This window comes from Micromys minutus (genome assembly GCF_963924665.1).
Source record: "Micromys minutus genome assembly, chromosome: 28".
Classification (NCBI taxonomy): Eukaryota; Metazoa; Chordata; class Mammalia; order Rodentia; family Muridae; genus Micromys; species Micromys minutus.
This window is the reverse complement of record NC_137963.1, coordinates 38,188,740-38,212,324: the sequence shown is the minus strand read 5'-3', so window position 1 is coordinate 38,212,324 and position 23,585 is coordinate 38,188,740. Positions and strand designations below refer to the sequence as shown.

Sequence of the window (23,585 nt, the reverse complement as noted above, 5' to 3'; positions counted from 1 at the left end):
ACTGAAGATTTGGTTTTTAAAGGCGTGACCAGAGGAACCAGTGCTGGAGGCGGTGAACACCGTCTCGTAGTAACAGAAAGAACAGGACTGACTTCACGTTGCAGGGGTGCAGCTCTTCACAGTTCACAAACGGTTAAAAAGATGGAAGCACCCATGAGTGCACTTTATAACCTAAGGGTGGAAAAGCCGTGAGGTCACTTATCACACTAGCGGAAAAACCAAAACCAAAACCAGACACTCTCAAAAATGCCTTTTCCCACGCTGACATTATCAAGGTCCCTCTCCGAAGTCACCTACTAACACTAAAACCCCTACTAACTCAGAACTCCATCAGAAGTGGCCGATTTGCTCTGCGCCACGTGTTACTACGAGGGCGTCACCCAGAGCTAGAAAAGAGACAGCCCTGCCCACCAGACCAAGGTATCATGGGAATTGTAGTTTTCTTTCCTGAGCCCGAGAAAGTGAACTCACACTTACTTCTGCCCTTCAGGTATCATCCAGTTTGTGTAACTCAATCAGATAAAATATGCGTCACATTTTTTTCAGCCGAAGTATTTTTCAGAAGGACGAAGAAAAAAAGAACAAAACCAAACGCAAAGTCGATAAGGCGGGGAAAACAAAGGGTTAATAGGCGTTACGCATGCGCTCGGAGGACTCGCGGGTTGGGCGGAAAGACAGCTCTCAAGGGCTGTGTTTTCCCCGGAAGTACCTTCTCCTCCCTGGAGTCCGCGCGGCCGCGGCTTCCTTACCTCATTTGTCCTCGCCCCTCCCCGTCCCTCTACGTGTTTCGGTTCCTGGTTGGTGCTTCCTGGTCGCAGCCGCGGCAGTGAGTATGTGTGGGACGGACCCCGAGCCGTCCGCGGCCGGGGGACCCCTGCCCTTCTCCGCCTCGCCAGCCGAGCTGTGGAGCTAGTGCGTGCCCCTCTCCGGCCTTCACGTCCCGGTCCTGCGGGGCGCGGCGCGGTGCGGCGCAGCTCATGGCCTCCGCTCGGCGCGGCCCCACGCGGCTCAGCGGCCGGGCTGGGGTCTGGCGGGTCCCTGACCCGCTCTACCCGAGGCCAGGGCTTGGGGAAGGCTGGGCGGCGATGGCCTTGACGGGCTTTTCTGTGTGCTTTACCCCCCGCTCCTACGGCTCGCCTGTCCTGGGGAAGTGGGCCAGTCCGTAAACATGGAGGCCTCCCTTCTCTCAGGGTAACCTGGTCCTCAAGGATGCGTCCAGTCCGGGCCCACTTTAAGCTTGTGCTGTCAAGGAGCCGCTGCACAAGTAGACACAAAGAATCTGGGAACTGTGCCCCATTCCTTATAGGAAACCAGGAGACGCAGATCCTGAGATAATCCTTTACCACCCTCCAACACACACCCTGGCGGAAGACAGCTTCAGTCAACTTTAGGCCAGAAGCAGCCTTTACTGTGGGAAAATCCAGGCTGGGAGTTGGCAGGCCCCTGTTGCAGCCATTACTGAGGAGCCGCAGACGCTCAGAAAACTTTTAGGCTGAGTTTACTGTGATTTCAGACTTCAGGGTTGAATGAAAGAAACTTTTAAGGGCCTTTTAGCCCAGTGGATAATTTTTCTCTGAGCCCGTTTTTTCTCCTTAAGTATAAAATCACTCAGTTTAGTGACAGCCTGTTTTTCTTAAGTGTAAAAAATCACCCTCAGTTTAACGACCAGGCTCCCTTCAAAAGCTTTCGACTTCATTTTGAACATTTAAACCGTGTGTATTTTAAGACAGTGTTCTGCTTTAGGGACAGTTAATGTCATTTAGTCAGAGGATGGGGAATGATCTGAGGGAAGAATTGGAAGTGGAAATTGTGATAGCTACAAGGTTAGCAGGGCATGGGAAAAATAGGGAGAGCACTGTTCCCAGTAGAGTCTCGAGGATAGTTGGAAGTAATCCTAAGCAAGCGTTCCGCTCTCTTCCACGGAGACCAGCCCATTGTCTCTCTTTGATGTCACCCATTTGGATTCTTTACCTCACTTGATCGGAAGTGGCAGTAACATTTGAAAAGTGGGGCAGAGATTTTTAACATTTGTAATTGGTTTTGTTTCAGTCTTCACAAAATCAGTAGCACACTGCTATTCTTTTTAAGTTATAGACCTAAATTGAGAATAAACTATTAATCAGTGTATCCATTAACAACTGTGGGTTTAAAAATTCAGCCATCAAGCTGGGGGCTAGCTCCACTGGCTTCGAATGCCCAGGACCCTGGATACAGTCCCCAGTACCGCTAAACTAGTAAGACCAAATTCTGGATTTAAATCTACCTCAGATGACCTATAGCACCCAGAAGGAAGCTCTAAGCTAGAAATACTTTAGAAGAAAATTAAGAGCAAAATGTCAAGAATGACCAGTAGGTAATCTTTTAAGGGGAAATATTGGCCTTAAAGTCTTGGTAAATTCTGGAAACCTAATTAGCCTTCCTTAGATTAAAGTAATTTGGTGACTGACTGCTCCTTTTTTTTAAAACACAGTAAGTGGCTTTATGTCATTTCTTTAGAAAAGCTTCATTCCCACTTCTGATATTTTAGATTTTAAAATATGATCAATCCGTGTGTATTTTGATAACATCTTGTTTATTTACTTTTGGGGGATGGATGCTTAGGGTTAAGAGACAGGAACTTCTGTCCAAATGCTAGGATTATTGTGTGTCCCTGTGCCTCCCCCCCCAGAACTTTGATAAAGTGTTTTTAGTACTAGTTAGGTTATTAAATAGTAAATTTGTAAGTTTAAATGTCTATTTCTCCTTTTGATTAAAATGTCTGTTTCAGGTTTTTTTTTCCTATGGGATGTTAATGGATATTCATCAGATAAATTTAGGTGTTTAGCCAGTGCACATAGAGCAGTATTTGTTGTAATGACTGGCTTAGATCAGGGACATGTAAGTCATGCTAGCTGTGTTCTTAACCAAGTATCCAGCTTTGGGGAGGGTTCATTATATCTTCATATGCATATAAAGGGGACTTTGTGAAAAAATCCTACAGGTACCTTTTAGATTTAAATGTTTGTCAGAAGCATGTGGTTACCTGGTTAAGTATGCTGGGAAGTTGAATGAACAAAAGCTGAGAAAGACTTTTGAGTCAAAGAGTGTGTGTGTGCGCATACAAATACATACGAGTATATATTCACACTTATCTCTGCGGATACTTTTTAAAAAGTAAGTGAATTTGATTGTAATTAGAGTTGTAACAGACCAAAATAGCTTGCTTGAGGCAAACCGTAACCTTGGCATTCCAGAGCAACATCAATACAAGGGTGTGTGTTATGTCAGAACACAATTTTCAAGTGCAGAAGGAACAAAATCCTCTTAACTGCCATAGGGGTTAAATTGTTAAATTCATTTTTCTACATTTCATGGGAAGAGATAAATCCTTAGACCCAAGGAAGTCAGTTTTTATTATGACTCTGTAGTTTATTTTTGGCATACATTCGCAGGTGTGCCTATGGCTCTATCCTTAATCCCTTTCCTTTGGGATGGCTCCAAGAGTAGTACAAATTTGTAACTCTGTAATTTAGCTCTTTCATTTTTTTTTTCCTGTGCTGCCCTGGAATTAGGTTTTATCTTAAGTCCACACTGGATCCTCAGGATGGATCCACTGAGGATTTTGAAGGAAGCATAATTCCTTTACTTCTTTAGAATTAATTTACCTATTAAATAAAAAAGGGAAGAATTCATTTTTCATTTGAATTCCTCTGAGGCTAACATTTCAATATAAACCTATAAATGTCCTGAGTAGTATTATTCAGACAGCCACATTCAACTCGGATGACAATAACAGCTTGGCGACCTGAAAGAGGACCAGGAGGGGAGCAAGTGTACTAGTGGACTATATCCGTAAAGAAAGATTCATCTGGCTTTGTTCTGTTTTGCTTCTTTTTGAAATAGTGTCTTCTAGCTCAGAATTTACTTTGTAGCTGAGGATATTCTTGAACTCCCTGTCTTCTTGCTTCCATCTGGAATTACACCAGAAGTCATCTATTTCTGGAAAACAACAGCCAAACTCTAGCTTGAGTGCTGTACAACTTCGGCTCTTAGGTTCTTGGATTCTACTGGTTCTCTTAACAAGCAGACAACACCTTGCTGTTCTGGCAGAAACTCAAACCTAGGAAACAACCACTCTTTCTTCATTGTATTTGTAAAGCTAAAAGTGGAAGGAATAGGAAGTTGGCACTGTAACTCTCATCTAGGGTGCTCCTAGTTTTTAAACAGGTGTGCCTTACTGTCCCCAGAGCTATTATTTTGATCCGAATTCCATTGGTAGATAATTGAAACATCCACTGTGTCAACTTTAGGTTAGTCTTTGACAACTGGGAAATTATCCTGTCACAGTGTCTGTATTCCCCACATTTGTTGGGCTTTTTGGGGTGCTAAAGAACAAAGGCTTAATGATGGAAGTTGTGTTTCAAACATTTATAAACTTCTCCAAATACTAGCTGGTTTGCTTGGCTATTGTGATCTATTTAACAGAGTGCACAAGGGCCTTGTCTTTTTGGAATTGTGATCTATACTTCTGGGACATTTACATTGAATAAATAATTAGAAATGTGATGTGTTATAAAGTACCATGGAAACCTCTGAAGTAGAGCACTTAATTCTTTCTGTTGGAAATACTGTGAAACCTGAGTTGAAAGTATATATGCACAGCAGAAACTTATTTTGGACATTTAATCCCAAAGCTGTGATTTTTTTTTTTTATTTAGCTATTTGGAACATGGGAATAAATATATTATCAAGTGTTATATGAATTCTTTTGGCCAAGATCTGAAGGCCACAGGATAGGTTATTATGACTAGTAGACATAGTAATAGATAGTACTTGCAGCATTGGGAACCAACCCACGGTCATTTCACATAGAGGCTCACATTACTCCTGGGCCCTTGTCTGTTTTAAATTGAGAATAAATGCATTCACAGTAAGTGTGAAGAGGGTTTTCTCTTGTATAAGACAGTGTACCTGGAAAGAAGTGGTAGAGAATGAAAGGAGAGAGAGAGGAAGATGGATGGAGGCTGGTAGTTCTTCTGTTACTGCTGTGCCTGTTCTCTTTTAGTATAATAAACCTCTCTCTTTTTTTCTTTAAAAAAGATAATAGAGCTAGGCAACTTGGCATACAGAGGGTCACTTTAAGTTCAAGGTTAGCCTGGTCTCTACATAACAACTCCCTGTTTTAAAAGAAGAAAAGGAGTAGAAGATGAATGGAATAGGGAGAGGTACTTTTAGGAGTCTTAATGTTCTAGAGAACAAGTGTTCACTGCCTAGCGGTGGATCTCACACTGTTTTCTAGGATATTGCACTGATACAGTTCAGTCTGAGTTTGAGTGTAATTCTAGTGCTGCAGTTGTCAACCCTTGTGTCACAGTCCCTTCGGGGGTCGAACAACTCACATATCAGATAGCCTGAATATTAGGTATTTATATTACAATTCACAACAATAGCAAAATTACAATTTTGAAGTAGCAACAATAGTTTTATGGTTGGAGGTCATCTCAGCATGAGGAACCCTATTAAAGGGTCTCAGCAGTAGAAGGTCGAGAACCACTGTTTTACTGGGCAATAACAGGACTTACAAATGCATGGGAAAGTGCTGTTCTTAAGGAAAAAATATTTTAGCATGTTGGGAAAAGTGGTGGCCTTCAAAGTCAGCTCTGGGGTGATAGGCACTTATTAAACAAGATTTTAACTTTTAAAACCATATGACTTTATGACTTTCTCTTTTACAGCATTAAGGCAACTGACTTTCCATAATGTATTGTGGCTATGAGACTGTAGAAGCACTTGAAGATGATCTTTATCGTGATGACTCATCTAGTGAACTGAGTGTTGATAGTGAGGTGGAATTTCAGCTCTACAGCCAAGTCCATTATGCCCAGAATATTCATAATGCTAACAAGGAGGAAGGGTATGAGGAAAAGAGCTGTGAGAATGCTGAAACTCTGAGTAGTCAACCAAGCCAGAAGAACTTAATTGTCCTTTCAGATAGTGAGGTCATCCAGCTATCAGATACATCAGAGGTCATCACACTATCAGATGAAGATAGTATTTATAGATGTAAAAGAAGAAATATTAAAGTCCAAGCAGAAGAAAAGACCCAGAGTCCTGCTACTCTTCATTCTAAAAAAGTGGCTAAGAAATGCAAGAGGAATAATGAGAAGCCGGAATCCGAAGAGAGGCCAGGTGTGATCCGAGAGGTCATGGTCATAGAGCTCAGTTCAAATGAGGAGGAAGAAAGCACCATCTCAGAGAATGAAAATGTGGAAAGCTGGATGCTCCTGGGATGTGAAAAAGATGATAAAGACAATGACATCCTTCTCAACCTGGTGGGATGTAAGAACAGTGATGCTGAAGGTTAGTCTCATAATCACTATTTTGAAAGTACTAACATCTTTATTAAAGGAGGACTGCTTTTCCTCAGTAAAGACGAGTGTCTGATCCATTTAGTTTCATGCTTTGGTCTTATTCTCATGAGACTCACTACCCTAGTGGTGCTTTTTCTGCATGTGATAAAGAATATATTAAAGTATCAAGGAAATTGCTCCTATGAGCAAATTTATAGCATTTGTTTGTGTTTGGCTCAAGTCATTCTAGATGGAAATCTTAGTTCTTTTCTTTTTGTGAACACAGGTGAGTACTGTCTGCTTGGCTTTGTGCTCTTATTTAACCAATTCTTGGAAGCATATGGAATGTCTAGGGCACAGAAAACAGGACACAGGATTGATCTTTCAGGAACTGCAGACTCTGTGACACAGGAGAGAGGGCAGGCTCACAATTACTGTTGGAGAAAATTCAAACTTGATGCACCACATTCTTGAGTCCAGAACTTTTGGTGTTAGGTTTTGCTCCCTCTGATACATACAGTCATCTGGTATCAGTGGACAGTCTTTAACGTTCCCTTCATTCCCTTCCTTTATGCCGAGTCTCTTACAAGCTTCCTAATTGGTCTTCTTTTAACCTGCTCTGCACACTAGGAGTCTTCAGATCTTCAGATGTTTTGTGACTCATGGTACTTTGCTGATGTTTCAAAACCTTACTGCCTCCCTTCTGTTTTCTGAAGAACTGATGACATTAGAGACCATGCTTGGATCTCCAAGCAGTGGCAACTTTTTTTTTTTTTTTTTTTTTTTTTTTTTTTTTTTTTTGAGGAATCAGGTGGGCAGTATTTTAGGACTCCAGGCTATGAAGTTTTTTTTTTTTTTTTTTTTTTAAACTATTCAACCTTTTGTTGGAAAGTTGCTTTCCATAATACTTAAGAAATGGGGAGTGAGGATGTAGCTCATTTGGTAGAATACATGTCTAGCATGTGTGGAGGCCTGGGTCTGCTCTGACACCATATAAATCTGTACTCCCAGTGTTTGGGTGGTGGAAGCAGGAGGACCAGGAGATCCTGTCTTAGAAAGAAGTATAGGAAGATTTGGGGGCGGCTGTTCCAACAGGATCTTTCTAAGAAAATGGGGCAAGCACAGGCTATAGTTTGTTGAGCCTCAGGATTTGACAACAGTAAAAAAAAAAAATAATAATAATGTAGTTATACAGCCAAATCAAATTAAGTTCTGCCTGAATAAGGGAGAAATGATGTTTTTAGGTTGGAAGGGAAAATGTACAGAGACTAAACTGGTTTGTTAGGTCAGGGAAGTTTTGTAAGATGAGATTAGCTATATATGTTATTAGTCCTTAAAGTTAACTGCCAAATCTTCTAATATTTGTAGAGGTAGAGAAGAAAGTTATACATTCTGATGGATTGAAGTAGATGAGGGAATAACATAGGCTTGTATGATGTTCTTGGGAAGAGGGAAGAAGGTGAGTGGAAAGGACAGGTGCTGTGGACACGGTAGGAGATCTTGGTATAGAACAGTTTGATGGGTCTCACTGTGACTACAGTTCTGTGTTAGAGTCTGGTAGCTGAAAAAGTGTGTTAACAAGGAGTTGCTAATGCTCTCCTAAAAACTTTGTTAATACACATATGTGGGAGATGGTCTTTATACAGTTCATGACTCAGTACCCAACCTGTTGTTGCCTAACTCCTCAGGAGTCTCAAGCTCTGAGCTTAGAATTCATCAACAGTAAAAGAATAAAGACTGCTTAGAAGTAATGTTCAGTCACAATTAGAATGATATGAATGTAGTAAACTCATTTTAAAGGGTGCCATTGTTTTGGTAAATATTTGGTAGTCTAAAGATCTTCTCTTGAACTAGTTTCTATTCATGTTCCTGTGTATATTTTTTTTTGCTGAGTATCTACATTTGGTGCCTTTATTGTTCACATACTGAAGATTGCTTTTACTTTGTAACAGGTCTCTGCTGGTTTAAGTATCAGCAGAGATGGTAAAAGATAATGCAGTATTTAGATACTTTCTGAAAATATAATCTAGGCGTTGACTTTATGAAAGAACTTGAAATGGGAAAGGGTGACCCTGAGAAAGAGAAGTTGCTAATGTTGTGGACAAATAGGAAGTAGCTTGATGGTATGTCCATAGTGGACTTGATGTGGCACTGGCGTTGGAGCAGGGTGTGGGGGCAGGGCTGCCTCTCCCTGGTCCCTCAGTTGGAGAGAAGGTTTCTATAAGACAGGATTGAAGGCAGGTTGTGCTTAGAAAAGGTATACGAGAAAAGAAGGTTTAATTTATTTGGTCAATTTTTTATTATTAAAAATTACATTTTTAGTTTTTAATTTGTATATATAAGCACATGCATACACGAGTGTGCATAAGTTTGGGCATGTAAATGCTGTGGCACACTTGAGACCAGAGGACAACTTACAAGAAAGAATTAGTTCTCTCCTTCTACCATGTGGGTCCTGGGAGTCTAACACAGTCTTCAGAGTTGTACAATTTCCTGCTGAGCTGCCACACTCAGTCTTCATTCACTAAAATTTTGTAAGTGTTGGCATGAAAAGGAAAGGTGGTGCTAATAGACTAACATACAGCCTGAGAACCCTGAGGAAGAGAGATGCTTAAAATAAACACAGACATGTGCTTATTTTAAACTAGAGAGCAATTCATTGTAGAGATGAACACAGTAAGAAGCTGAGTAATCTTGTAGAAGTCTCTGCCATTGGAGTTGAGTCTTTGAAAATTCTGATAATGTTACTGAAATTTTGTGTTTTATAAATGAATTAGTGAATTTGAACTAGTATGTAAGTATGGAAGACTATATAAATGCATTCTTCATTTTCCCTCTAGATATATTTTAACAGATAGAGGATTCATAGTTGCTGTGGATTTTTAGCAATCTCAATATACACATTTTCTATCATTAAGAACCTCTACAGTTTTTTGTTCAAAGGAAGGACTTTACAAAATTTTCTTTTTGGTTTATTCCAATTGGCAGTAATACCATTCTTGAGTTTTGGGGCTGCTGTTAAATAAAATTAGGGATACTTAATGTAACTTTTGTGATATCATATGGCTGATCTGAGAGCTGAGAGTGCCGTTGGCTGACTCGGAGGCAGTGATGTATCAACATGGATAAGCTGGGCAGAGGGATGAGCCAATAGAGGGTAGTGGAAGATGGTGCCAGGCTACTCCGAATGGCATACGGTTGGCAATTGACTGCATTGGCTATTCCTGGAATTTTCCATTTAATATTTTTTCAGATTGTAATTGACCATGTATAGCACACTTGGGAGACCAGACCATGGATAGATATAGGACTTCTGTGTTAGAAAAGCATGTCTGCTGTTGGGAGAGAAGATGTACCAAAAGAAACAAGCATGTTTTCACTGGTTTGCATAGAAAGCTGACTAATAAAGACAATAAGTACTTTAGGAATTATTTTTCTTGGGTAAAAAAAGGGGGACATTATCACCCCCAAACAATTTGCCAATAACTGGTTTATCAAATACCCAGTGAAAATCATGGGCTAACTCCCAGTTTTTTCTCCTTAGAGTTAATATGAAAAATTTCTGGTTTGTATTCTTCAGTTTCTTGCTGTTTTTAGTGTCCTTTCATTTATAAGTTGTCCTTTATCCCCTCTGCTCTTTTAAAGTTTTTATAATGTAGGCACACTAATTGTATTGCTTTCCATCTGGAATCTCCTGTATCTATGTTTTTTTGTTTAATATATCTTATTGTATTTCCTACTTCCTATGACTTGTTTTCCTTTTAGTTACCTTTGATACGTAGGTTCCTCTGTTTCATTTTGCTTTCGATATGCTTATTTTCAATTGCCTTTTAAAATACACATTTTTAGATTATAGTATAATTACATTATTTCTCCCTTCAAACCTTCCCATGCTTCCCAACCACTTTCTTTTACATGTATGCCGTTTTTCTCTTAATGTTTGCTATATATGTGTGTTGCTGTTGTGTATGTATGTTTGTATCCGTAGATATATAAATACAACCTGCTTGGCCCATATGTTACTTCTGCGTGTGGTTTCAGGGTGACCACTGGACAATCAGCTGGTATGCCCTTCTCTAGAGAAGACTGTTGTCTCCCACTCTTAAGTTACCTGTGGTTCCTTGTTAAGGTTGAGGCTTCATGCTTACTCTTCCGCTCCCACTCCTCCACTTAAGCATGTCTTCCTTGTTTCTGTTTTCCTTGTACGGCTCATGTTTAGGGTGTCTTGATGAGACTTCTTGAGTATAGCTTCTGACATTCCTAGGAGACAGTCTCACAGTAAATTCCCTAATCCTCTGGTGGTTACAGTCTTTCTACCTCCTCTTTCAGCGGTCCTGGAGCCTTAGGTGCAGGAGTTGTATTGATGTATCCATTGGGCCTGGGCTCAACTCTGTGTTTTGCTTGTTGTAGTTTCTGTAGTGGGCTCTGTCTGTTGCAAACACGTGTTTTCTTGATGAGTGGTAAGAACTATACTGGGAAAGACTATCTCTTTAAAATTTAATGTTGTCTTCTAATTATGTCCATAATTTAGTTTTATATAATTATAAAATCAATAAAATAAGGTAAAGCCTGTTCAGATAACCTATTGTTTAAGTCTCCCCCTTGTTTCTGCTCTTGCCCTCATGGATATAGGTTAAGATAAGAAGCAAAACACGACAGTGCTTTGTCCTTTATGTTAAAATAAAAACAAACAAAACCCAGTTGTATCTTTGTGCTCTCTCTTTTCCTTTGTTAAATAGTGAGAACACACCATTACACTATTCTACCAAGTTTTAATAGTATGTAATGGAACTAGATTTCTATTGCTATGTACATGTAAAGATGTTTCTTCTTTATAAGACTGTGAATATTTTTGCATCTCTTATGCTGAACCATGCTAATAATGATATCTAGTGTTTTCTGAATGTTAGTAAAGAATACTTAAAATGGTCAATGAATGATAAACTTGTTACACTATTAAAATGAAGAGCAGATAAATAATAGTTCAGTTATAACTGGAGAAGCGTGCTTTAGCTCTGTCCTCACTGTTTATGCCTCTTTCTTATGTCATAGTCTTGAAAGCTACAGATTTAGCAAAAGTTAAGTAGTCTCAGGATTTAGAAAGAAAATATCCCTCGAAGAATGAAAATTATGGCATTTTAAAGTTGAAGCCATATTAATTTCTAGTTTGTGACTGTGGTGGTCTAGAAGTTCTATGTTAATGCTTAGCATATCCAGTTTGGCCCATGTCGCAGATATAAAAAGAGTGTAAGTGCATTCCTGTCTTTGCTACTAATATTATTTTCTTTTCATAGTTATTTGAAGTTAAAATGAAATTGTGGCTTGGTTACTATGGAATTATGGATTTTTGAAATTGAGACATATTTATGACACTGTAACTTAGGACAATAAGAAACTGACAGTTTTGGTGTGTCAAATTTCACTTTGGGTCTCTACATACAGTTTTTCTTCTTGGATCAGTCTCTGCCTTGCCTGCCTGGTACTGTTCACCCTTCAGTTGTCAGTTTAGTTACTGAATGAAGTCATGGTCATGGTTTCTCAGTCACTTAACTGAGTAACCTGCTGTCACTTAAACAAAACACCCAAGTTGTTTTTTGATTGTCTCAAGTATGACATTTTCTTTAAATACATTTTATTTGATTTGATGACATTTTCTAAACTACTACCTTATCAGATCGTCTTAATTCTTAAACCTTAAACAAAAAAACAAACAAACAGCTACTTTGCAAGCCACTTACTTAGTAAGGTATTGGGATTCAAGAGCTGTCATGTGGTCTCTGCCTTTAGAAGCCTTAAATTGCTTGAAAATATGGAAAACTCACTGATGTTAAAATGCATTTCTTGAAGTACAAGAGATGTTGCAGCACCACACACAATCATCCTAGATGAATATAATACACTTATTATTATTTCTTTAAAGTTCCAGGTACTGTAGAGGTGGCTTGGGAGTTAAGAGAACTGTTGCTCTTGCCCAAGTTCTGTTACCAGAATCTATGTGTCTGTTTATGTCTGTAGCTCAAGTTCCAGGGAATTCAAAGCCTTCACCTGACTTCCATGGGCACAAGGCATGCAGATGGTGCCCATACATACATGAAGGCAAAATACTCATACACATAAAATAAATCTAAAATAATTAAAAAAATAAAAAGCTCAGTTTGTAAAGCTTGCCCTAAAGCATGAGGACATAATTTTGATCTCCGGCACCTGAGTAAAAATTCTGGTATGATTGTAGGTCCTTAACATTTCAACACTGAGGAGGCAGAAACAGGCAGATCCCTGGGACTTGTTGGCTTAGCATAATTGACAAACATCAGATCCCAAAAAGAGCTCCTGTCTTAAAAAACAGGACAACACCCAAGGTTGAACTCGAGCCTTCTTGCATGTGCACACATATATATGCACATTACACATGAACATGCCTAGACATCGGGAGAGAGTAGTGCAGACATTGAGAAAGCTCACTAGCTGGGTATGGCGGCTTATGCCTGTACCAGTTCAGGAAGGCTAGGGCAGGGTTTAAGTTTAAAACCAGACTGGGCTACATACTAAAACCTTGTCTCATACAACAGTGCACAGCTGGGTCCATGTCTTTGATACTAGCACTCAAGAGTTGTGCAGGAGGATTACTGTGACTTCAAGGCCAGTTTGGTATGCATAGTAAGTTCTAGAGCCAGCCATGGCTACATAGAGAGACCCTGTCTTAAGGAACAAATGAACAGAACAGAATTCCAAAACTTTTGTAGGCAAATCACAAGACTAAGTTCAAAAGTTCAAGTGATATGCAAGAAAGAAACATGAATATATGGTACCATTTATGTTTGTATATGGCTAGATAGGAGGGAACATTTTAATAGCATGTCTTTTCATAGCTGAGATTAGAATATAAATTTAGGTTCTGGGTATGTTCAGAATGCTGTGGAAGATTTTTTTGGTCATGATTTTTTTTTCGTTTCTGCCTATTTCTTGTCTCTATTTCTTCCATTTTTTCTTCTTGAAAATATAGTTGGAACCAGGCAGTGGTAGTACAACCTTTATTCCCAGCACTTGGGAGACAGAGACAGGTGGGTCACTAAGTTCAAGGCCAGCCAAGTCTACAGAGAGTTCCAGGACAGCCAGGGCTACACAGAGAAATCCTTTCTTGAAACTCGCCCCCCACACACAAAGGAAAAGAAAATATAGTTGGATATTTTATTTATAAAACATTCCCAGCCTGTGCATTTTAATGGACAAGGTGTCTGTATATCATCCAGTTGGAGTGTTGATTCTACATTGCAGTTGGATCAGGTGCTGTGAATAGTTAAGGAATGTGAACAGCTATTTAAGGAGTATCTTACAGAGGTCTTCAAACTTTTAAAAATTACTGTTAATTTTGTTTGTATGTGTTTTGCTTGCATGTATGCCTGGGTACAATGTATGTGTGTGGTAGAGCATCAGATGCCCTGGAACTTGGATGGTAAGCCATCATGTGGGTTCTGGGAATCAAACTTTAGTCCTCTGGGCCATCTCTCCAGCCCCTTTATGCAGAGCTTTTGAAAGTAGAACATTTTTTTAAAAAACATAATATGGGTTTTTTAAAATAGGTTGTTGTCTTCCTTAATTGTTTGAGCATAGTAAAGGAACCAAATTGTTTAGTTTTTAGGGATCACTAATAAATTAAGCATTATTTTAAACAATTCTTCAGCTTTTTAAGGTAGTATTTTCCTCCTTTTATCAACTTAATTTTGGTAATTACAGTTCTTGTGACATCCTAGGCCTAATTGGTTATAAAAATGAGTTGCCATTTGACACACTTCTCATGGATGTACAGTTTAGTATCTGTCGTATAATTAAAAAGTAGCCACATGCTAGAGCTCCGGTGACCAAGAGCAGCAAGGGCTCTCTCCTAGTGTGTCCAGCTTTTGTAAGCATGGACTACACGGTTCCTAAAGCTGCTTTCAGCTGTGTCTCTAGTTGTACATGTCACCTTCCACTTCACTGTTGTAAGGGCATCATTTTTTATTTAATTTCTAATTAGCATAATGGCTTGAGCTGTGTTATTCAGTGTTGCATGGTGGAGTTGTCATAGGAAGGGAAAAAATAAAAATGTTCAGATCCAGCTTCACTTGTGAATGGGCTGAAGGTTAAAAGCCTCTTGTGGCTGTTGTTCCACAGACTACAAATCTTATTGGAAACCCATGAAGTCCAAGGCTGCCTTGGGTTGAATTTTAATAAGATTTTGAAATGTTGATATTGTGTGTCACTGATTTTACTATAGACCAACAACTTTGTTATGTATTCTTTCAAAGTCACTTTATAACTTTCAGTCTAAATTTATTTATTGTTGTTTTAAAAAAATAGCTTGTTCAGTACTGAGGAAGAAAATTAAATTTTGCTTTTGAAAAAACATTAATGACCAGCTTTTATTTTTTTTATAGCTACACTAAATTGAATAGAAATTGTTATGTGGAAAACTACTTTGGTATATATTTATTGAACTAATGACTTAGTATAGTTACGATTTAAAAGTTAGTTTATAGATTTGCTTACTGCTTTGGAATGGGGAAGCACAAAATTAAGTGGGCAATATTTTCATTCTTGTCATAGGAACTTGAGTCCTGATGTGTTTAGGTAGAGTGTTAAATTATTTTTCACATAGGTTCTTGCTATAAAAATAATCTATTGCCTATAAAGATCATTTGTATAAGGTTATTAAGTATAACTGAAAGGATGTTTTTATGGTTAGATTATAAATTTTATATGAATGGCATGTTTAGATTATGAAACCTTTTTCAAAAGAAATACAGGAGAACTTTTCTCTCCCATGAGCATAAAGGCTATTCAGATAATTTCTTTATAGATTTTACTTTTAAGACTGCTAAATTTATGTTTAGTTTCAAATAATTTGTTACTTTCTTAAATGTTCCTCCCATTGTGATTGAAAATGAAGTGTTGATGGAAGTTGCTCAGTCTACAGAGTTTCCTTTGTCTCCTTGCTGACCTGTATTTGATTGTATATTAAAGGTACTGTGGTTATGGTTTTGGCATTTTCGGTTACATGCCTGATTATTGTCACTCCTGCTAAGAATAAGAGATAGACATTTTAAGTGAGCATCCACCATGTGTAAGGCATTTTCTTCTAAAAACAGCACGGAGGACATAAAAGCATACCCGTTGACTTGATTTTCATTTGAGCCTTGATCCAGTCACATTGTTTATGATGTCTCTGGAATAATTCTAGAGATAAAATTTACTTTGTTTGGATTCAAGTAATGGATGAGACAAATTATTTAAAGGGGTTCTTCCTATGTTAAACGTGTAACTTCGATTTCTGTGACGAATTCCTAACCCTAGAATTCTAGCTTTTGTCATTTTTGAAAATTAATTCGCTGTTCTTATCTCTTTCGCAAACGCATTTTAAAGGACAGTGGGTCTGTGTGGTAGTGAGACGGTTCGCACACCCTTGCTTTAAGCTAGTTATCTGCCCCCAGGCGAGAGAGCTGCACTTGAGAAGTTCAGGGTTGGTTATCCAGGAAAAGTGTTTATTGGAAAGTCCCTTGAAGGGAGTAGGTCACACTTGCTTTTGCTTTGTAACTAAATAGCACTTGTAACAGACTTGCCCACACCAGACAGAAAGTTCTACCTTTAGAGAACTTTTCAACACTCCATATTTCTATTAATGAGAAATTCTATAAAGTTCTATAAAGACTAGTAAAGTTTGGCTATGCTGATAAATGTTTGCTGAAGTCATTCAAATAGTGCTTTTTAAAAAGTGGGAAATTTAGGATAATGGCAGATAAATTTAACCAAGGAAAGGTGGTTTTTGAAGAGTTGTGGAGCTACATTACCCTGAAGTCAGTCTGCAAAGCACATTAGCTGTTATGTGTTACATTGTCTGCTTTAAGCATAGGGTTTTAGAGACACTATTACTTTATACATTTAAGGAGAATCTTGATTGTCATTTAAATGTCTTTGTTACAATAAGAACTTGAAAGATCGCTTCAGTTCTATATAGCCAAGTATTTTGATCATTCTGCCTGTTTCTGCTTGCTTGGTTTGCTTTAGATACATGGTAATAAATATAACTGAAATATTGTTCTGTTTCAATATTGCCTAATAATCATTCAACCTGATGTCTAATAGGTGAAGTCCATAATTCCTAGTGTAAATGTTTCTGAATCTTTTAAGTTCTTGATAAAAAAAAATCCATCAGGTAGTAGCTTGTGAGGTGTTTGTGTTTTTGTTCTATTTGTGCTTAAAAATTTCTGTTTAAAATATTTTCATTTGGAGAACCATCATTATCATTGGGTTTCACAAAATAAATGTGATTTTCCAACCTCAGACCATTTCATTTTCAACAGTGTTGGTTAGTTAAACTGACTACAGCATAGTTGTGTGTGAGTGGGGAGGCTGTGCTGGCTGTTGGATAGCAGGGACAGCAGAGACGCTTCACTTCATTAGACTTTTTATTCCTTTCATCATTTAAACCTTGAAGATTATAGTTTGTGTGCAGCATTTTAAAGCAATATTAAGCAATGAGAATCCTTTTTTTCTTCCTTTAAATATATTACACGCATGTGCGTATTTTAGCAAAAAAAGGAAAAACCTAATCTTCTTTTAGTCTTGGAAGTTATTCTTACAAATGGATTAAACCGATAAAGTTTGGGAATCTCAGAAGGATCTTCCGTAGGGTACCTGCAGCTCAGCAGTCCTATTGTGGCCGTCCTCTGCTCATTTACATCCCCATGGCTTTGGGATGCAGACTTGGTTTTCTGCAAGAGTGCCCATGCTCACTTGGTCATATATTCTGAGACTTTTCTACTTTTTCTTTCTTCTTGATTGCTAAGAGAACAGAGTTGGGTTTTTTGTTTTGTTTTGTTTTATTTTAAATCCTACACTTGTTCCTTTGTTATTTCTTTTTCTCAGTGCATATTTTTCTGTGTTTTGTTTGACAGATACGGAAGAATTTTATGGTAGTTAGATCTATGGGGACTAGTAGAAAGAAAAAGTACTTTTGTTTTTTGGTTTTATTTTCTTATTAACAGTAGCAATTTAATTCCTGAACTACTGAGAAGCTTAAAATATTAAAATGTTAGCTTTATTTATGAAGTTGATGGAACTTACTAATCCTGTAAATTTCTGTTTTTAATAATTTTACTGTTAGAATGATAATATTATTTGTTGTTAAGTTTTAATAGTAAAAATACTAATTGTCAGTAAGGAGTCTTATTATGAAATTTTATTTGGAATATTATATAATAAAGACACACACTTGAGGTTAGTTATAATTGCATATGTCATTTTATCTATATTGAAAATTTGTTGTCCAAGGCACCTATAAACATTTGAGTGTTCATTTACCTGATTAGGAATAGTGCACTTTTACCTTGAGATCTTTTTATAAACTTGTCTTTTTTTAAAAAAATATATAGAATATGCTTATTTCTTCTCAGATGTGAATAATTTTGTTTCATGAGATAACAGCTTTACGCTGTCAAATGCTGAGTCTTTGGGAAAGTGTGCTACGGCAGTTTAACTGTCAAGTCATTTCTGTTGTAAATAGAACAGGTCATCTGGTCCTCACAGCTCTGCAAAGTATGTTCCCCAGGTACGAAGGTTTTTAAAGTATATGGGACTAAAACGATTTCTGTCTCAGAGTTGTTTATGAACATGACATAAACAGTATTGTTTATTAACTCTAATAAAAAAAAAAGTCCTTGACCATTTAAAGGTAATGATTTCCTATTTGGTTCAGGAAGATGTTGTGATGTGCTTTCATTTAACAGCCTGAAAAGAACCTTCATTTGTTGTTAATGGGGGGGGGGCTCATTGTGTTAATTTGTCATTTTGGAATTTTTAATGTAAGTGATCATACATTATAGCAATTGGATATTTAGTCATTTTCTGTATGGGTATTCTGGTAATGGGAGAATGGCCATCCTGTGTCTACTAAAGGTGTTCTTTTTAATTTTTTGATAATTTTAGTGTCTTAAATTACAAAATTAATGATTACCAAGAAACATCATTTTTATGTAATTTTGCTATTTTTATCATTTCTCAATGTTCTGATTTTACCCTAATATTGTGATTTTACCCTGATATTTTGATTTGTATGAAATGAGTTCTTTAGAAAAAATTTCTTTTAAAAACTGTTTCAGAACAAGAAAATAAATCCTGATATTTAACTTGTTGACTGTTCTAAATAGACATTTGAACCTTTTGATTGTATATTTGTAATCTTGTTCAGTTTGTAAAATTATTCACAGAATGAAGGGTATTTTAAAAGGTTTTTTTACTTGGCCTTTGATATTTCTATCTAATAATTGCAAAATACAACAATTTGAAATAGTACACCAAATCAGGGCATATTCTATGATGTGAAAGTAATATAAGTGTGCAGCTTTGAGACTACATTTCATAGAAGTGTAAATCTCACTGTCTGTGAACATGCTAGCACAGGACTGCACAGCTAGGCTGGAAATGTACCAAGGGAAGAAGCTGGGGGAGTGCTGTGCTGCTGAGTCCTCACAGGCAGTTGTCACACAGCCTTCGTTTTTAAAGGTCATGAATGCCTGATGCCTTTTCCAGTCTTTATTTGCAATTCTCGTTTTTTTTTTTTGTGGTATTTCTTTTTTTGTTCTCTCTCTTTCTCTCTCTCTCTTGGGTGCTGGGTGGGGTGTTTCTTAAAACTGAGTAGGTAAACTTGTATAGTAACTATTAAGATATAATGGAAATACTTTTATGTACGATTTTTTTTTTAGGCCAGAAAATGCTGTGACGGTAAGCTAATGAGAATAAATTTAATTAATTAATGAGTTGTTTGGAAACTGATTAGCTTTGGAATTTTCTGTTCAGTTTCTGTTCTGAGTTAGAATTTAAATCGGAGCAACTTATGAAATAAGTTCTATTACTGTTTCTGTGTTCCTATTGAGTGTTGGCATTTTTTAAAAACATGATATTCGGTGATATGAGAGAAATTAAGAAATGAGAACAGAATAAAAATTGGGGGAAGGGGCAAGAAAACGTCTGTTCCAAGTGATCCAGCTGACGGGGGTGGGGAGGCCTGCAGACCAACATAGTTTTCAGAGACAGGGTGCTGGAACTCCATTTAAAATACTAAAAGGATTGAACACATTTGACAAAGTTTGATAGTGATAAGTGTTAATAACTTTTCCTCTAGTCTTTATTCTAAAGCAATATAGGTTTTAAAAAATAGGCAAAAAAGCTTTGAAACTTATTACTGTCTAATAATTGCTTATATTTTTTTAAAGCTTATTAAAATGAAAATCTAAAATTATAAGGTCTATAAGAGTACAGAAATGGAATCACAAAAATTGATTTTTATAATTTGCTCTAGAAACTACTTATAATTCAGGCATACATACATATATACATTCAGGCATAAATACATACTTTATTTCTTTGAGTTATAAGGATATCACTTTTCAGCATTCAAAATTTTGAACTTTAAATTTAAATATTGATATAAATTAGAGCCATTTTTTTTTAATTGCAGATATGAAAGAAACAGGATGGATGCTAGCAGTTGGCTTTTAAAGTTTTCTTGTGATTACATTTTGTGAAACAGAAAGATAGTCCTGGTATTTTTTTTTCTGGATATAGATGCATAATTAGCAATACTAGAAGAAAGCCTTGTGAAGTGTAGCAGATTGTATCTTTGATTATCCCATTACTAGTGTGGTGTTGGTTTCTTTGTTGAGATGGGAGGTAAATTGTATTTTGGAAAAGGATGAAATAGAAAACTGCTCTCAGGTAAATTTGTATCTTGACTCTAAAAGGTCTTTGAAGATTCAGATCATGAAAGCTTGTGAAAATTCACAAAGTATATATTTTTTTCAGTTGGGTGCTTAAAACATGATTAATCTAGAAAAAATTAGTGAAATGTATTTATTTTTTATAGTTTAGTGTTCTTGAATGTCACTTAGTGTTTTTTGTTAATTTGGATTTATTCTGAATTTAGTTTTTAAAGCTTCATTTTTTTTGGTATTGATTTTATTTTTTTCTGATTTTATTGGCTATATTTTATTTATACTTCAAATATTTTCAATGTTATTTGGACAAATTCTCATAGTGGTGATTATATTTCAGTCATCAAGATACTTTATGAGCTGAGACTACGTTATGTTCTTTCTTGGGCAGCTGTAAAGTGAGTGCTGCTCTGTACTGCAGTGTCTGTGGCCATTGCTACTCTGACCTGGTACTGTAGAGAAGGCTAACAAGTGTGTGTGACTAGCCCACCCCTTCTGGAGCAGTTGAAAACAGGCCTCAGAAGGCTCAAAGGAATTCTTTTAACTCCTAGCAGGGCCACGGGGTCAATGTCAGATTTAGTCATGCTGTTATTTTAGCCCAGTGGTCCAGAGAGATGACTGAAAAGTGAGTCTTTTATTTCTTTTTTTGTGTGGTTATTAACAGGATTAAATGTAAGCCATTGTGTACTTAGTACCAATTAGTTTCTCATCTGAGAGGTTCATTATGATTTTTTGTCAGCCTTGTTCTTGTAATATCTGTTTGATTGTTTGATTATTTAAAGGGATGGATGGACTAAAGAAGTTTCTAGCGGTGCTTTGCTGTTCAAGAATTGTAATAAAGTTAACTTTCCAGAGATTTTTTTCTCTTGATTAAAAAATGGACTATACTGAAAACTGACATGAAAGTAGGGAAGTTAAATTAGGTGTTCAAGTTTTCTTTTTTGTAGTCTCCCAAAAGGGCTAACTTTAATATATCATATTTCATGGTTTTGGAAGCCTACTTCATATTTGTATCCATATTTCTTAAGATTATGTTCATTTTTTATGAACATGTCATTTATCAGGAGAAATGTGTGTGAAGAAACCCCCAAGGTAAAAACCTTCTTAGTGTCTACACTTGAGCTCTTAAAGCAGAACATAAGAATTCTAGATCCAAGATAATTACCAAATAGAAGCAAACCTTAACTTAGAAGGGAAGGGTCTGAAGTTAATTCCTTATGCTGTTATAAATGAGTAAAAATGGCAAGGTTCATGAGTTTAGAAAAAAGAAACATACCCAGCTTTTTAGTTGATTATTACATTAATGATTGCTTTTAAAATTGTGAAGTAAAAATTCTTATTAGTGCTTCATCAAGTAATTCCTCACTTAGCATATTGAAATATTTTAATAAAATTTTTAGTCAGATTGTTCTTGCAGATCGGATTGGTTATGGTCATTTCATCTAAAAACAAGGATTATAACCCAGATTAAAAGATAAGTTGTTTGCTAGTTCATAAATATGTGTTACATATATTAAATATATATTTAAGTACAATATGAGCTTTGTACTTGAAGTGTGCAATACACATTTTCATATTGCATTCAGTGTTAAGTGGATGAATGCTTTATACAGTTTAAATATTGTAAGTTATAATAGCAACTTAGGTAAATGTGATTACTACTTTAACTGAATTGTTGAATTTCTTAACCTCACATTGTTTGAAGTGTCAGATTATACAATTATGTTGAAGACCTTTGCTATAGGGCCTAACTTTTTGGTACTGAGATTACTATAGAATATGTAATATTTTATGATCCAGATAGCTATGAAATACACTGTTTCTGAAATAACAGCTGTCTCTCTACCCACTTTGGCTAGCCCTTGCAATTTAAGGTTTGTGTATTTAATTTTTTGGGTAAGGAATTTCTACAAAAATCTACATATGCTATTTTTCTTACTTTTCTCTTTAATTGTAATTGAAAAATGTTCAGATACTCCAAATGGAAGCATTGAAAAGTAGTGTATAGTAGCTATATAAAGTGACCTGAAGGTTTTTACAGGAAGTAAATCAGTTCCTTCCCCTTGTGATTTGTCATTCATTGCATGGGAAAGCAAGTGGCTTCTTTTCGGACGAAACATGTAGACCCACCAGTGTTTTCTTAAGGTCTTTAGAGAACCAGCGAGGACTCATTAGTGTACCGGTGGCAGTGTGAAGACGAGCGTCTCATTTACTACTCTGTATTTAACGTTAAGGGGAGTGGAAAGAATAGATTCTAAGTTACAACTCAGATCCACCTCACTTGAAATTAATATTCTTCTTGTTCTGTGTAATACTTTTTAGATGTAGCAAACAATATCAACCCTTTGTTATTTCTCTTTTAATTTGATGTTTAACTTTTAAGTACCTGGTAGAGAGTAGATCCAAGTATTAGCATTCAACAGGAAATGTAAAAAGTAGATGGAACTGGAAAATGACATATCGAATGAGGTAATCCAGGCTCAGATCGTCAAGTACCACATATTCTCTCGTAGACGTCCTAGCTTCTAATTTTATGTATGTGTATTTAGGTGGGGATGAGCGTGGGTAAATGCCAGGAAGGGAGACATAGACCTTGAGTGTAGAGTGCGGGGAGGGTAGCAGAGCACATGTGATCTGGACATGGGAAGGGAACACACAGGGGTGGAGTGGGACTGGGTACCAACCACAACTAAATATGTACGCGACACTGCATTAAGAAAACTCATTAATTTTGGATGCTAATTAAGAAAATGAAAAACTGTATTATGAAAGGATGAGCTGTAGTGAAGACACTTCATTAGGGCTTCTGCTCCTTCAGGGCCCCTCATGCAGTGGTGATGCTATACAGTCGATGAGGCACGTGAGGGATGCTTGCCCTGGTTGTTTTCCTCTTTGTGTTGTGTACTGTGCTGTTCAAACTGGTTCGAGCCAGGCTACTTTTAAAAGTTGGTGCAAGTTTAACTTAAAGTAATACTGTTTCACTTTAAGGCCATTAAAGATTATTGTTTGATTTATAATCAAGTTCTTGAAATAATAGGCATTTTATTGTAATTGGTGAGTGCTCTGCTAAATAAAATTTACTTTTATATGATGCCTTTTCTATTTAACCAAATGAACTCTACCAAATTTTGCAAAACAACTTTTAAAATGTTTAATATTGGGTGGTATAGAGATGTAAGTTCATTTTTATTATATAAATTAAGACAAAGGAAAAATATAAATCTAAGAAGATAAATGAGATTTGTATAGATGAATAGAATAAAAACAGGGTTAGTATTTAAATCCAAAGGCAAACTTTTATGTACAATCTCTAATGCTTAGGGGTTTTGTTTCCTGCCATGCAAATGACTTTTCTTTATAAAAGGCATGACAGTTCTATTAGAATTAAACATTATAGTTCATACTGTGCTTTTGATTAAATTTGTAATACCACCAATGTTTTAGTATATAGAACTTACAACTGATTCTTTATAGCTTTTTAATGAAGACCAAATATTTGTGGTTTTTGTTC

General features: G+C 36.8%; 1 protein-coding gene across 2 annotated transcripts in view; it reads left to right on the top strand.

Annotated features, from left to right (window-relative positions):
• The first annotated feature begins 776 nt into the window (after window positions 1–776).
• ZCCHC7 (zinc finger CCHC-type containing 7) overlaps window positions 777–23,585 on the top strand; it is a 172,748-nt gene continuing 149,939 nt past the window's right edge. The window contains exons 1-2 of one of the 2 annotated variants that reach the window (XM_080940365.1): window positions 777–826; window positions 5,715–6,339. In XM_080940365.1, the coding sequence (XP_080796491.1) occupies window positions 5,739–6,339 (601 nt within the window). In that variant the 5' untranslated portion in view covers window positions 777–826; window positions 5,715–5,738. Of the gene's footprint in view, window positions 827–866; window positions 964–5,714; window positions 6,340–23,585 lie in introns of those variants that run through there. The other variant, XM_080940366.1, reaches the window with a different exon arrangement.